General features: G+C 52.0%; 1 protein-coding gene across 1 annotated transcript; it reads right to left on the bottom strand.

The window, feature by feature from the left end:
- Positions 1–386: 386 nt before the first annotated feature.
- CCDC177 (coiled-coil domain containing 177) lies at positions 387–3,548 on the bottom strand. The gene is made up of 2 exons (XM_039240715.1): positions 3,492–3,548; positions 387–2,562 (listed from the first exon to the last, which is right to left on the bottom strand). Exon 2 carries the CDS (start codon positions 2,535–2,537, stop codon positions 387–389), a length of 2,151 nt encoding a protein of 716 aa, XP_039096646.1. The 5' UTR covers positions 2,538–2,562; positions 3,492–3,548.
- Between the last annotated feature and the right edge of the window lie 11,142 nt (positions 3,549–14,690).

Raw genomic sequence — 14,690 nt, 5'->3', positions numbered from 1 at the left:
GTGCCTGGGCTCCCTGCTGCAGAAGGGGCGGCCACGCCCGGGGTGGGGGGGCTGCCCCACAGACCCCACCCAGCCTCTTTCTCTCCAGCTCTTTTTTCTATTTCAATCCCAAAGACACACGGGGAAGCTTGGCAAGGGTCGCTGCGGGAGGCACCCAGGGAGGATGTGGTCCAAGATTGTGCTCTGTCATTTCCAAACGAAGTCAGGTTTTAAAAAGGCGGCGGGCTGGCAGGTCTCCTATCTGTCCTCTCCTCGCCTCACCGGTCGGAAGCCTGGCAAGGCCACGGTGCCGAGCCCCGACGGAGGGACTTCCGCGGTCTGGTCATAAAGGCCAAGGGAGGCCGCCCGGGGCTGGGCGCGGGAGGCTGGCCAGCCCAGGGCGGCGGTCATTTACGGTCCAGACTGGCGTGCAGCTGGGCTTCGCGCACCATGCGGTCGAAGGAGCGCGTGTTGGTTTCCTCGCGCACCTTCTCCCGCACATGGAAGGAGGCCCGGGCGGTGGAGCGCGCGCTCTCCAGCGCGCTCCTCCGGTCGCGTGACAGCTGCTCGCTGCGCTCCAGCTTGCGCCCGATGGCCTGCAGCAGCTCCCGCCGGCGGCAGTCTTCATCTCTCTCCACCTTCTCCTTGTTGGCGCGCTGGGTCCGCTCCTTCTCCAACCGGCTCTGGCCCACGCGCCGCGCCTTCTGCTGCACCGCTTCCTCGGCCGCCTGCGCCGCGTGCTGCAGCCGCCGTTCTCCGGCGCGCGCCAGCGCCTCCAGGTGCGCCTGGTGCTCGCGCTCTTTGCGCTCGGCCGCCTCCTTGGCCCGCCGGCCCTGCAGCTCCTCGCGCCGGGCCCGCTCCCGCAGCTCGCGGGCGCGCTGCTCCACCAGCTGCTCGTAGTTCTCCTGCGCGCGGCCCAAGCTGGCCTCCAGGGAGCTCCGCAGGCCCTCTCGCTCGGCGCGCTCCTGCCGGGCCCGGCCTTGCAGCAGCGCCTCGTGGCGCGCGCGCTCGGCCCGGCTCAGCTCGCGCTTCTCCCGCTGCAGCTGGCCCTCCTGCCGCTGCTTGGTGCGGGCCGCGCGTTGGGCGCGCTCGCGGCGGGCCTGTTCGGCCCGCTCGCGCCCCTCCTGCAGGCCCTCCTCGCGCTGCTTCAGGTTCTGTTCCTGCTGCAGCTTGCGCAGCCTATCCTCCCGGGCGGCGCGCTCCGCCCGCTCCCGCCGCAGCAGGCCCTGGCGTTCCGCCAGCTCCCGCCGCCGCTCTTCGCTGCGCTCGCACTGCCGCTGCCGCCGTCGCGCCGCCTCCAGCTCTTCGCGCCCCCGGCGGCCGCGCCGCTCCTCCACCTGCGCGGCCCAGGCCCGGCGGCCCTGCTCCAGCGCGCGCTGCTTCTCCCGCTCCTCGCGTTCCCGCCGCTGCTCGGCGCGCACGCGCTGCTGCTCCCATTGGCCGTGGGCCGCGGCGCGCTGCTCCAGCAGCAGGCGCTCCTCCTGGTGGCGCGCCAGCATCAGCGCCGCGATCTTGCGGTCGCGCTCGGGCACTCCGCGCAGGCCCCGCTCGGCGCGCACTTGGCGCACTATGCGCTCCACGTGCTGAGCGGTCTGCGGCGAGTGGCTCAGGTCGCCCAGACTGAAGCTGCGGCCGGTGAGCGGCACCAGGGCCAGGGCGGATGGGCGGCCCAGAGGGTTGGGGGCGGAGGACGCCGAGCCCGCGGGGCAGCTGTTCCTGGCAGAGGCGCGCGGAGGCCAGCGCAGCTCCCGCAGGCTCTCCCCGCTGTAGGACGACGACGACGCGCCGGACTCAGAGCTGAGGGCGCCCTCGCGCCGGCGGGACAGCGAGTCTAGCGAGTGGCTCTTCCTACCTGCCCGCGAGCCCGCGGGCGGAGGTTGCGTCCGGGCGGGGGACGGGCTGGAGGAGGCCTTGCGCGCGGCACGCGGCGCAGGCGAGCCCGGGAGGCTGGCGCTGCTGCAGCTGCTGCTGCTGCTGCCGCCCGCGCTGGGGACCGAGGCGGCGGCGGCGGCGGCCGGGCCCAAGGGCGTGAAGAGGCGCCGCTTCTCCTCGCGCACGATGCGCTCGCGCTCGGCCCGGCACTGCTGCAGCTTGGCCCGCCGCTCCGCCTCGTACGCCTCGTACAGGCCGGTGGCCACTCTCATGGAGCGGCCCGGCGCCTCGCGCACCAGGTCGGCCAGGGCCCTGGGCAGCAGCTCCACCGGCTTGACGGCGCAGCGAGCGCAGGCCTCCAGCGAGCGAGGGCTGGTCAGCACGTAGCGGCTGCCCTCGGCCTCCGGACAGTCGAAGTTGAAGAGGTCGAGGTGCAGCAGTGGGGACTGCTCCCGCCGCCCGCCTTCTTCTGCGGCGCTCGGGACTTCAGCCTTGCGGGGCGCCACCCCCGCCGCCGAGGCCGAAGCCGAAGCCGAGGCCGAGGCTGAGGCCGAGGCCGAGGCCGTGGAGGCAGCGGGCTGCTGGGCGCCCTGGGCGTCAGGGGGCACGGACGCGGCGGCTCCGTCCCCTCCCGAACCTTCCGGCTCAGCTCCCGCCTTCTCCTCTTCCGGCACGGGGTCCACCATGGCGGAGCCCTGTCCTGTGGAGTCTCTGCAGATGACAAGGTAGGGACACCGAGGAATACATGAGAGCAGTTCTGTCTCCCCCATTCATATACACCCCCCCTCCCAACTTAATCCGCTTTGGGATTAGGCTCAGAGGCCGGGGGTGGGGGGTACGTAAATCATAATGCCGCTGCCCTGAAAACCCAGGCGGGGGTGGGGGAAGTGGGGGGGAGGGGGCCGGCACTGGGGCAACCTCAACCTCCCTGAGCCCGGGTGTGCAGGGCTCGGTCCTGGGGCCCGGCTCCCCGGGACGTCTAGCCCGCTGGATGCATCTCCTTTCTGCTGCAAGTTAAGATGAAAAGATCGCGGTGCGGACAGTAGCAGGCCAGGGAGGCAGTGGAGGATTCCCGGGAGGATTAGTGTATTTGTTTGTAGCTTAGGCGGGGACCGCAGCTTTGCAGGAACAAAAAAGACCAGAGGCCTGTTCGTCCTCAGAGCGCATTGCTGCGAGGACCCCATTTGCCTCGGGGAGAAGTTTATTTGGGATTAGGCTCGTAAGCCCTGTAATTCACATGATATGTATTATATGATTTCCCCCTGCCAAAGGATACCGGGTCTGCGGCTGATGGAAGGGCAAAGAGAAATGCCTCAATTACAAAAGGCCTCCCCAGGAGGGGTGTTCGATTCTTGCTCTGCCTTTTGGGCAGGGCTTGCTGGGAGCTGTGCCCGCCCCCGCCCCCACCCCTCCCGGGTGTTGGCTGGGGATGGAGAAGGCGCCTGGTCCGCTCAAACGCGCCCGATCCCCTCCAGGTCCGAACGTGCTAAGGGCACCGATCCACCCCCGGCTACGCTCGGACACCTGCCCCTAGATGCCCTCCGAGTCCTACCGTATCTCAGTGAGGCGGGCTCGGGGGACTCAGCGAGCCGGGCCACGCCAGTGGCCGCTGCTCCCGGGTCTCCCGCCGGTTCACTCACCACACGTTCCGGGCTCCGGCCCCGCGCGGAGGGCTTTTGTTCGCAGCTCGCCGCTCTCCCTCGCGCGGCTTCAGTCCCCGCGCCGGCGGGGTCGGGTTCCTGCCGGCTGCAGCCGCGGTCGGAGCCCCAGCTGCCACCGCCGCCACCGCCAGCGCCTCTCCATGGGGCCCGCACACATCCCAGACGCTACCTACACGCGGGAGGGGGAGTGCGACAAGGCCTCCCTAAAATAACGCAGCGCTGCTCCCTTCCCTCACACGGATTCTTAAAAAAGGAAGCCGGGTTCCATCGCTGCTGCATCCCTCGCTGCCTCTCCAGCCGGGAAGGTACCGCAGGTCTGGCGACGCCCCTGGCGCCTCCTGGTGGACATTCAGGGTGTTGGTTTGTCTGCTTAGAGGGCAAAGAGAAATTTATATATTTCTATATGAAATAGAAATATGTAGACATATATAAAACCGTAAGAAATATATTTTCTATATGAAATATGTATATAAATATATGTGCATTTGGTGGAGATGGATATGTATATATATTTGGGGGAGATGGATATATACTCATATTTGGGGGTGATGCATATATACTCACATATATATTTGAGGGAGATGAATATATACACACATATATATTTGGGGGAGATGGATATATACTCATATATATATTTGGGGGAGATGCATATATATTCACATATATTTGGGGGAGATGAATATATATACATATATATTTGGGGGAGATGGACATATACTCATATATATATATTTGGGGGAGATGAATATATACACACATATATTTTGGGGGAGATTATATTTGGAGGAGAAGGAGATATATATTTTGAGGAGAAGGTTTTATATATATATATTTGGAGATGAATACACACACACTTGGAGAATATATCCACTGAGAAACTATTCTTTATGCACCTTAACTAGATAGAATGAAGGAGTAGCTTGGCTTGTTTCTCAAAGGAACCCTGAGAAACATATAAACTTGATAGTCAATAATTGAGTAGAAATATGGTTCCTAATCCAAATTATTATTTTACTTTTTGAGAAAAACTAAGAGCACTCAGATAGTTTTGAGGCAAGCAGAAAATGTGTGACTAGTTCTAATGCAAATTTGGGGAACTTCCTGGTTCCAGATAATACACATTAGGACCAGCTGGTGCTGTTTAATGGATGCTATTTTGAGACACCTCCTCCCCACCTTGTTTCCACTGGGAGTGGTTGGGGCCACAGGAAGCAGAAGGGAGGACTGGAGGCAGCTTGCTGGGTGCGTGGGACACAGCATTAGAGCGCATGGTGAACTATGTTGTTAATAATCTTGATGTTGTCAGATGGCAGTGAGGAGCAAGTGAAGGATTGAAAGCAGGAAAATGACAGGAGTTGATTTATATTTTCAGAACCTAGCTCTAGCAGCAGTGGGGTGAGGGCTTTAGGGGGGTCAACAGGAGGCCGGCAGCCCTGTTAGCTGTACTGTCGCCCAAGGCAGGAAAGGTTGGGACTTGAGGGGGAACAGCCGTAGGAGGAGTAGGTCTGGTTGAGCCTGGTTGGGGGGGAGGGGGTGTACAGATTCCTGAAATAGAAAAAGAACATTCAAAGATAGCTTGGCCCTGGGGGTGTGAGGTCAGGGATGACTCCCTGGAGCAGTGAGGTACCTGGGTGTATCCAGAGCATGGACCCAGGAGGGAGCCGTAGGTGATGAGGAGGACCGGGGACACATGGGTTCCTTCTTGGACCACGTGAGTGTGAAGTCGGGCTGCCCGGCAGGTGGCTGGGAAGTTGTGTTGTGTCAGACGTCTCAACTGGAGCGAGAGTTTAGGAATCACCCATATACATGCCCAGGACATACACATATACACCGTATCCATATACAGTGTTCCTAAAACCAGCAGTGGGAGTGCGATCACCCAGGAAGGGCATGATGAGGCTGCTAAAAGAAGAGGAGTCCATGAAGGGGGCCAGTAAGGGCTAGCATGAAAGCCATGGTCTTGTGAGGCTAACAACAGAGCACTCAGAAGGGTGTACCCTAATGTCGAGGCCACAGAGATCTAGAAGGATTGCCCCTGGTATCAAATACCCCCTGAAATTGGCAATGAGACGGTTTGTGGTGACATCAACAAAATCAGCTTCAGTATTGTCCTGGGGCTCCATGATGCCAAATAGCAGGAGGTTGAGGTTAGGGGGAGGTGAGAAAGTATCACTGACTCTTTGACATTGGATGAGAGTGTTAGGAACTGTAAAGGGCTTGAGACCTCATCCCGCTTATATGCTGACACGTTAGCCTGCCAGTTCCATAGATGCTGGTGGAAGACAAGCGTGTCCTTGGTCAGAAGCCAAGGACTTTGTTACTTCTGGCACAGCAGACAGCATGAGGTACACGTTTTTGTGGCCTCCCCTGTGCCCAACTCCACGGAGCAATGGGGAGATGGTTATTTAACATACAGTTGGTTTATGTCACAGGTGAATAACCCTACTAAACTTAGTAAATCTTGATCTTTGGGAGGTGTGACTAGCAAACACGTTCAATGTTTGCCCCAGAGGAAGGCCATATCTTCATTATCCTGGACAGAAAACAAGTCTTCCCTCTGTTTTGGAGGGAGACTTCCAGGGGTGTTTGCTGTACACACATCCTTGGCAAATAGTCCAGAATAAAGGCCTTGACTAGAGCTGCAGAAATGCCATGGAGAATTGCTCTCAATTGAGAAAAGGAGCAATTGGCCAGATAGCTAGTAAGAGATAATGGCTGGGATTTGGACTTGGCTCTGTTTGATCCTGAAGTGGATCCCATGCTTTGTGTTTCTACAAACAAAGTATCTAGAAGTAAAGTAGCCTAGAGTAAAGTAAATGACCCATGGATTCAGATGAGCAGCCAGGCCAACCTCCCCAAACCTTGGTTTTCTCCTGTTTCCATGGAATCCCATTCAGGCAACTACCTCAAAGATGAATAGTGTCTGCTATGTAAACACCACCTTTGTCATTGAATCGGGACAATAATAGCTACCTTCCAGGATTGTCGTCAAAACTGGAAAGACCATATGCACAGTAGCTAGACCAATGTATTGTCAATAAGCAGCAACAAAATAGTTACTATTCATTTTGATAAATCTCATCTTACAGGTGTGGTCAGAATGAATAAGGAAACATCTGTAGTAGCTGTAAGTTTTAAAGGGGAAGCCCAACAAATGTTCCACCTTTGATTAAGGGATGATTCATCAATGGGGAAGGTCATGGAAGGAGAGGGCATGGGAAGGGAACCTTGAAATAGGACACTGATCTCTAGCCAGCCACTTCCGTAAAACTAACTTGGCAGACAGTGGGGACACCAGTCAATCATCTGATATCTCTCACCTCTCATCTTTAAGTGACCTGGACATTTCAGGAGATGGGTTTCAAGCAGGTTAAGTACTGACTTCCTTCAGGTTGGGAGTTCTAACCTGCCAAAGATCAAAGGTGTTAAATCCAACTTTATTATGGTAGCCAATAAAGAAAGCAGCCCAGTTTGGGAGCATGCACCTGCCCCTTGTGAGTGAGGTAGGGGACATGGTGGTGAGGAAGGTGGGCTTAAGAGTCATACAGACTACTCGTTCAAACGCCTGCTAACCAGGCTGTATGATTTCTTAGCTCCTCTGAGCCTCAACTGCCTCAAAAGAGGAGCCACAACATGGACTGTTATTTTGCTCAGAAGGGCCTTTGGAGATGTTAATTTATTAAGTACCCTGATAGCTCACTGGCAGCCTGGGAGCTATAACAAATTTCCATGCACTGGGTGGCTTAAACAACAAACATTTCTCACAGTTCTGGAGGCTGGGATGTCCAAGATCAAGGTGCTGGCAGATCTGACAGTTTGGTGAGGGCCGCACTTCCTGGTGTGCAGAAAGCCAGCCTCTTGTACTCACATGGCAGAGAGCAGAAAGAGCAAGTTCTCTCTGTCTTTTCCTATAAAGACACTAATCCCATCAGGAGGGCTCCATACCCATGACCTACTTACCTCCCAAAGGCTCCATCTCCAAACACCATCACATTGGGGGTTAGGGTTTCAACATTTGAATTTGGGGGAGACACAAGCATTCAGTCCATAGCATTCACTTGATATAGACCAAAAGACCCTTCTAGATGTAGACATTATTATCTCCATTTAAATTCATTTTTTCTCAGTGCCCACCACCTGCCTCAGCTCTATGCATTTGTGTTTATTCCCTTTCGTCTCAATATAATCCTATTCACAGAACACAGATTATTCCATCTAAAGCTCTAAATCAAGAGTTGGTAAACTGTGATCTGTGGTAAATCTACTCGCTATTTTCGTAAATAAAGTTTTATTGGAACACAGCTCTGTTTATTTGTTTGGATGTTGTCTGTACTACGTTTTTGCAACAGTATCAGAATTGAGTAGTTTTGAAAGAGACTGTATGACTCACAAAGCTTAAAATATTTACGGTTGGGCTCTTTGCAGAACAAGTTTGCCTGTCCCTGTTACAATGACTGATAATAGCTTGTGCCCAGCTGTCAATTGGAGGTTGGCCTTCCACCTCCAAGTTCACTCTTCAGCATCTGCTCTGGGATAAGTGGACGGTATGCATTTTCTGCCGGACAGTAAGCACAATGCTAAGGTTTGCCAGTAGAGGGAGCCAGAGGGACGTTGCAGGAGGAAGGCGCTTCTCTTCCGAGTTCCTTTGTGCTGTGGTTTCTGCTTTTTCTTGTTCCTGCTGCCTGAGGAGTGGTGTGGGTGTGTGGGAACATGTGGGCCACCTTGCTCCAACTGCATGCCCAGAGCCGTCAGGGACCCACAGCGCCGGCCCAGGCCTCTTGAGCACCTTCCAGGGCCTTCCTGAGGCAGACACCACAGATGCTGAACCTTATGCCCCATAGTGGTTCTCTGACTCCCTTTCTCTAGTCTAGTCCACCTTTGAAGACCATTTCCTGTTTGCTGGCATCTGTGGAGCAGCCCCGACCCAGACAAACTTCTCTGCCACCCAGGGGGCTGCAAGCACACCTTTCCCAATGAGTTCTGAATCCCGACCCCCAGGAGGGGGGCGGTCCCCTTCCACATTGTCCCTTCTGCCTACATACTCTTCCTCAGCCTTCGGGAGAGTTCTCTTTATATCTTTATACTTATTCTCCTTTTATAGTGTAATGCCTCTTTATATCAGCTTCCTCTGTTTCAGTTACCATGTGGTTCTGTCTCCTGATTAGACCAGTGTAATGCACAGTGAGAAATGTAACTGTTCCCAATTCTTGAGACTAAGGCCTTAAGAAGAAATTCAGGACACAAACTAGCCCATAAAGGGTTAATATTTGATAGAAATGAAATGTGTAAGGGCACTTGGGTGGCTCAGTCGGTTAAGCATTCAACTCGTGGTTTCGGCTCAAGTCATAATCTCACAGTTCGTGAGTTTGAGCCCTGTGTCAGGCTCTGTGCTGACAGCATGGAGCCTGCTTGGGATTCTCTCTCTGTCTCAGTCTCCCTGTGCCCCTCCCTGACTTGTTCTCTCTCTCTCAAAATACATACATAAAAAGAAATTGTTTATTTCATACTTTGGTGGAGTAATGTATGTTTGTAATAGTAGGAAATGAGAAAATACAGGGAAAAAAAAAAAAGAAAGGAAAAGACCTGTAGAAAAAGAATCGCCCAGAGACTACCAGCTCGCTTATAACTCGGTGTGCAGGTGGGGACTCGTAAGCTGCACGAGGACAGGTCCCTGTCTGTTTTCGCTCACGGCTGCTTGGGGCCTAGTCTGCAGTACACCCTCCTGCTGCATGCATCAAGCACGCATGAACGGGGTCTAATTGGTGTTACTTTGCTCCCCTTATATACAAAGAAAGTGGCCTTTGTCAAAATGTTATGCGCTATTAAGCCACTTTGATGAATACTCAGAGTTCAGTATCGTAAGCAGGTGATGCTCACTGGGACAGGAGACACCAACCTGCCCTTGACCGTGAAGCAGCATCAGTGAGGGAGTCTAGAGGGAGTCTTACAGTTGATCATTTGGGGTTTCCTCTCACTTTTAGAAGGGCCACATCTCCTTCCATCCACCACCACCCCATGACATTGGAGAAGTGTCCTCGTTCCTGAGTATGACTGTGCATGGGGTGCTGCCCCATGGCTGTTCTGTCTATGAACACAATGGATCTGCTCGAAAGAGTTCAGGAGTTGGCCTTTGTTTCCAGCGCCTCTGCCTCGCTCGCTGGGTTGTCTGTTTCTGGCACAAAGGCGCCTGCATGATCAACACTTTAGGGCCCTTCTTTTTTTTTTAAGATTTATTTATTTTTGAGAGAAAGAGAGACAGAGACAGAGCATGAGTGAGGGGGTGGGGCAAAGAGAGAGGGTGACACAGAATTTGAAGCAGGCTTCAGGCTCTGAGCTGACAGCATGGAGCCTTGATGGGGCTCCAACTCATAAACCCAGAGGTCATGACCTGAGCCAAAGTCAGATGCTTATTCGACTGAGCAGCCCAGGCGCCCCCAGGGCCCTTCCATTTTGAAAGGGGCTACTCTGAAGTTACAGCTTCTGTTCCCCACAGGCCTCTTCCCCGACTATCTGCTACACACAGGTGCACACACTCTCACATACTCCTTTTTTAGGTAATGGACAACCCTAACTTCAGATGTTGTGCACCATTACTCTCATAATGTCTTCAACCCAACATCCGGATGCTTCTACTTGAAGATTCAGAGATGAATCCTATTCCGTTACTGGAGATGGTGGCCCCTGGTTGCATGTTTGTCTTGGGAATCAGGAATCGGCCATCAGGCTCCATTTTACCCATCTAGATGTGTCCATCAATCACACAAGAACAACAATACCAAAAGCAATGAAAACTTGCTCTTAAAAATCACAACCTTGGCCTGGAAGCCTGGGAGTACCAAGAAAGGTGAGACAGGACCCTCGCCCTTGCGTGCCAATTGAACTAACAATTCCCTAACATTCAAGAAGTTCCATGATGATAGAGTTCAGTCAGTTACAAGAGTTGGTAAATAGCATAAAAGAGTAATCACAATGCAGAATGTCATTACTGCCTTGCCAACTAGCGCATGACTAATTACCATACAGTGTTAGATAAGTTCTTCAACCTCTCTGGAGTCTGATTTCCTTTCTGGATTGCATTAGTTTGCTAGGGCTGCTGTAACCGAATCTCACAGACTGGTGGCTTCAACATGGGAATTTGTGTCTCAGTATGGAGGCCGGAAGTGCAAGATCAAGTAGAGCTGCTTCCTTCTGACACCTCTCTCTTTGGGACATCTTTCTGTGGCCTAATCTCTTCTTTTAAGGACACCAGCCCACCAGGACAATCCCACTTAGCCTCTTTAAAGGCCCCATGCCCAGTCACATGCGAGATACACGGGGTTAGGACAGCAAGGTCAAGTTTTAAGGGGACACAGTGCAGCCCATAATACTGATAAAATGGAAATAATGGTTCCTGGCTATCTTCGGTCATTCAGATATTGGTTGAGTGTCTATTGTTTGCTAAGCACTGAGATCACACTGGTGGGCCATATTGTTACGGGAAAAGGAGAGATGATTATAAATCAGTCACACTAGTGGTAGGAAGGAAAACTCTTGGGAGAGCATTGAGTTAGGCACAAGACTGCCATGGCCTGAACCAAGGCAGCCGCAGTGAAGACAGAGGGAATAGAAAAATGTTAAAGATATTTACTGGTGCACGATTAGGTACGGGTCAAAATTCTTAGGTTTCTGGCTTCAACAATTGGATGTGGGGGGACAGTTGTGGCATTTGCTGAGTTGGAAAATAGAGAAAGAGGAACAAGTTTTGGCAAAGATGATGAGTTACACTTTAGACCTGTTATTCATTCATTCATTCATTCATTCATTCATCATGGTAAGTGCACTCTTTAATCCCGTTCCTTGTTTCTCCCATCTCCCACCCACCTCCCCTCTGGTAACCATTAGTTTGTTCTCTATAGTTAAGTGTCTGTTTCTTGGTGTGCCTCCCTCTTACTTTTTTTCTTTCCCTTTGCTCTTTTGTTTTATTTCATAAATTCCACATACGAGGGCAGTCATATAGTATTTGTCCTTCTCTGCCTGACTTATTTTGTTAGCTCCATCCAAGTCATTGCAAATGGCAAGATTTCATTCTTTTTATGGCTGAGTAATATTCCATCGTGTGTATATACCACATCTTTATCCTTTCGTCAGTCAATGGACACTTGGACTGTTTCCATAATTTGGCTATTATAGATAATGCTGCTGTAAACATGAGGTGCATGTATCCTTTTGAAAAAAAATTAAGTTTTTATTTATTTTTGAGAGAGACAGAGACAGCATGAGCAGGGGAGGGGCAGAGAGAGAGAATCCCACACAGGCTCCACACTGTCAGCACAGAGCCTGATGCGGGGCTCCAACTCATAAAATCGTGAGATCGTGACCTGAGCTGAAACCAAGAGTCAGATGCTGAACTGGCTGAGCCACTCAGGCGCCCTGCATGTATCCTTTTGAATTAGTATTTTTGTATTCTTTGGGTAAATACCTAGTAGTGCAACTGCTGGATCACAGAGTAGTCTGTTCTATTTTTAACTTTTTGAGGACCCTCCATACTGTTTTCCACAGTGGCTGCACCAGTTTGCATTCCTACCGTTAGTATATGCCAGTTCCCTTTTCTCCACAACCCCACCAGCACTTGTTTCTTGTTTTTTACTGTGGAGCTGTTTAATTGCCATACCCATCAGGTGTCTAGCCCAGTGGTTGAGTGCATGAGCTTCTGAGTCCACAAACCTGGGTTCAAATTCCAGCTTCTCCATGTCCTGGCTGTGTGAGCCAGGAGAGTTACTCAGCCTCTCTGAACTACCATTTGTTCACTATAATGAACAAAAAGTAATATCTCCTTTATGAGTTGTTGCTGAGAGGCACCTGGCTGGCTCAGTTGGGACAGCATGTGTCTCTTGATCTCAGGGTGGTAAGTTGAAGGCCCACATTGGGTGAAGGGCTTGCTTAAAGATAAAAAAAATTTTTTTTAAATAAGGTTTTTGCTAAGACTTAAAGGAGATGAATCTGTTCAGCAAATAGTACAGTGTACCCATGTACCTGGTGCAGAGTTAGCCTCAACAAATAGCAGGTCATTACTAGTAGTAGTATTGGATGAAATGAGCAAATCCAAGCTTTCTTTTGGTTGACGTCCTTTGCACGTGTAGAGTGCGTCTCTAATTTGGATTTCAGTCCCTCTGCTCTGTTTGGAAACATTGCCCTCTCCTTACTTTGCCTTTTGTTTCTGGGGAGCAGAGGATTTCCCTGATGCTCTGATAGAGCTGAGTAGAAGGCAGGACTTTTGTTTTGCCCAAAGCAAGTTTTCAGAGGGGAACTCGACGCTCACTTCACCTTCTGACCTCCAGGTGGCGCCCCTCCTCCTCTCTTCTCCTGGCTCTGGCGCCAATCCTCTATAAAGTGAGAAAACCAGGCCAGAAAGCACCAAAGGAAATCCCTAAAACCCAGAGAAGTGCTGAGTGCACCTGAGAGACCATTTCCCAAGGCAGCTTGAAGACAGTACCTTCTTCATTTGGGCTGTAGGACTTGACTTGTACCCACCATTCTCTAAGCAGGCCATGCTGTGTCAGGCCTCTGGGTCTCTGCATATACCCTTTGCAATGCCTGTTCCATGCTACTCTGTGTCACCAACTCCCTCTTGCCTCACAAAACTCAGCTCAAATATCACCTCCTCAGTGGAGACTTCCCTGATTAGACCTCCATTCTGGGTTGCGCTTTTACAACACCCTGAGTATTGCATTTGGATGGAGTCCAGTGTGTATTTTTAGACATTTTATTACAGAGAGCTTCAAATATTAAAAACTAGAGTAAGTGGGGGCGCCTGGGTGGCTTAGTCGGTTGGGCGTCTGACTTTCGCTTAGGTCATGATCTCTCGGTTCGTGGGTTCGAGCCCCGGGTCGGGCTCTGTGCTGACTGCCAGCTCAGAGCCTGGAGCCTGTTTCAGAGTCTGTGACTCCCTCTCTCTTTGACCCTCCCCTGCTCATGCTCTCTCTCTCTCTCTCTTAGAAATAAATAAAACATTAAAAAATTTTTTTAAAAATAAAAAATAAAAACTAGAATAAGTGACCTAATAGCATCAGTCTTGCCTAACCATAATTTCCGAATTTCTTATGTGGTTCATGCATGAGACTGACCTCTGGGAGGAGAGGACTTGTATTCTATGATGTGTGTCCCCAGCCCCTGTGCTTGACATAAATACTGAATTGAGATTTGAGGAATAAGTGGAAGTACACTTGGTCCTGTTTCTCTCTTCTACTATTCCCCCTTTTTATCTTTTTTTGGGAATTTCTTCCCATCTCGACTTTGGTCTTTGAGGCAAGCAGGGAGGCAGCTATGGGCATTGCTGGCCGCCCGCAGATTACACCACATACATGTGACCAAATTTCAACTCTGTCTTGTGTGTGTGTGTGTGTGTGTGTGTGCGCGCAAATGTGACAAAGCAGTTAACGTCTCTGAGCCTCAGTTACATTACTTGTGAAAGAAAGAGAGAGAGAGAGAAAGAAAGGAAGGAAGGAAGGAAGGAAGGAAGGAAGGAAGGAAGGAAGAAAGGAAGGAAGGAAGGAAGGAAGAAGTTATGCTTGCTTTGCAGAGCTCTTATGAGAATCAAATAAGATACCCACTTGCTTGGCACATAGTAGGAATGCAGTAAATGCTGCTTTCCTTCCCTGTGGGTTTCATGTTAGTTTCAGGGAAGTGACTTCATCCTTGGGGAAGAATGGCTATTATTCATGACGCGGCGGGAACAATGACAGCATGTATCTTCAGGAAACACCGGCTTCCCCTGCCCACATAGGAAGTGGAATGTCAGCGCCCTGCATATCCAAGCCCTCTGTGTCTGACAAGGGAAGCCAGACTGGCCAAGGCAAAACGAGAAGGGGCCGCAGGGTCTCTGCACTGCACCTTCCCCCTTTGATTTGTCTCTTCTTCCTCCTTTGTTCCTTCAGCAGCCGTGCGATGTTCCCGAGTGCCTTCTGTGTGCAGACCCGGGGCCAGGCGCGAGGGCTGTGGTAAGCAGACAGCCTTGGCCATGGCCTCACAGATCTGAGCTGTTTGTGGGTGGGGTGGAGGGAGAGACAGGTGTACATTGCAACAAAGGATAAGGGCAACGGATAAGACGTGCAGGCGATGACAGGGAATGACAAGGGGATCCGACCTTGTCTGGGGAAAAGGCGGGCCTCCTTGGGAAAGGACATTAAAGCCAAGATA

The sequence above is a fragment of the Hyaena hyaena genome, unplaced genomic scaffold (genome assembly GCF_003009895.1).
Source record: "Hyaena hyaena isolate Hyena2069 unplaced genomic scaffold, ASM300989v1 scaffold_179, whole genome shotgun sequence".
Classification (NCBI taxonomy): Eukaryota; Metazoa; Chordata; class Mammalia; order Carnivora; family Hyaenidae; genus Hyaena; species Hyaena hyaena.
Note: the sequence above shows the minus strand (reverse complement) of the source record. Positions and strands in the feature narration are given on the sequence as shown.

Bases quoted from the DNA above. Each gene is read 5' to 3' on its own strand.
- CCDC177 (XM_039240715.1), bottom strand. From the start codon at position 2,537: ATGGTGGACCCCGTGCCGGAAGAGGAGAAGGCGGGAGCTGAGCCGGAA.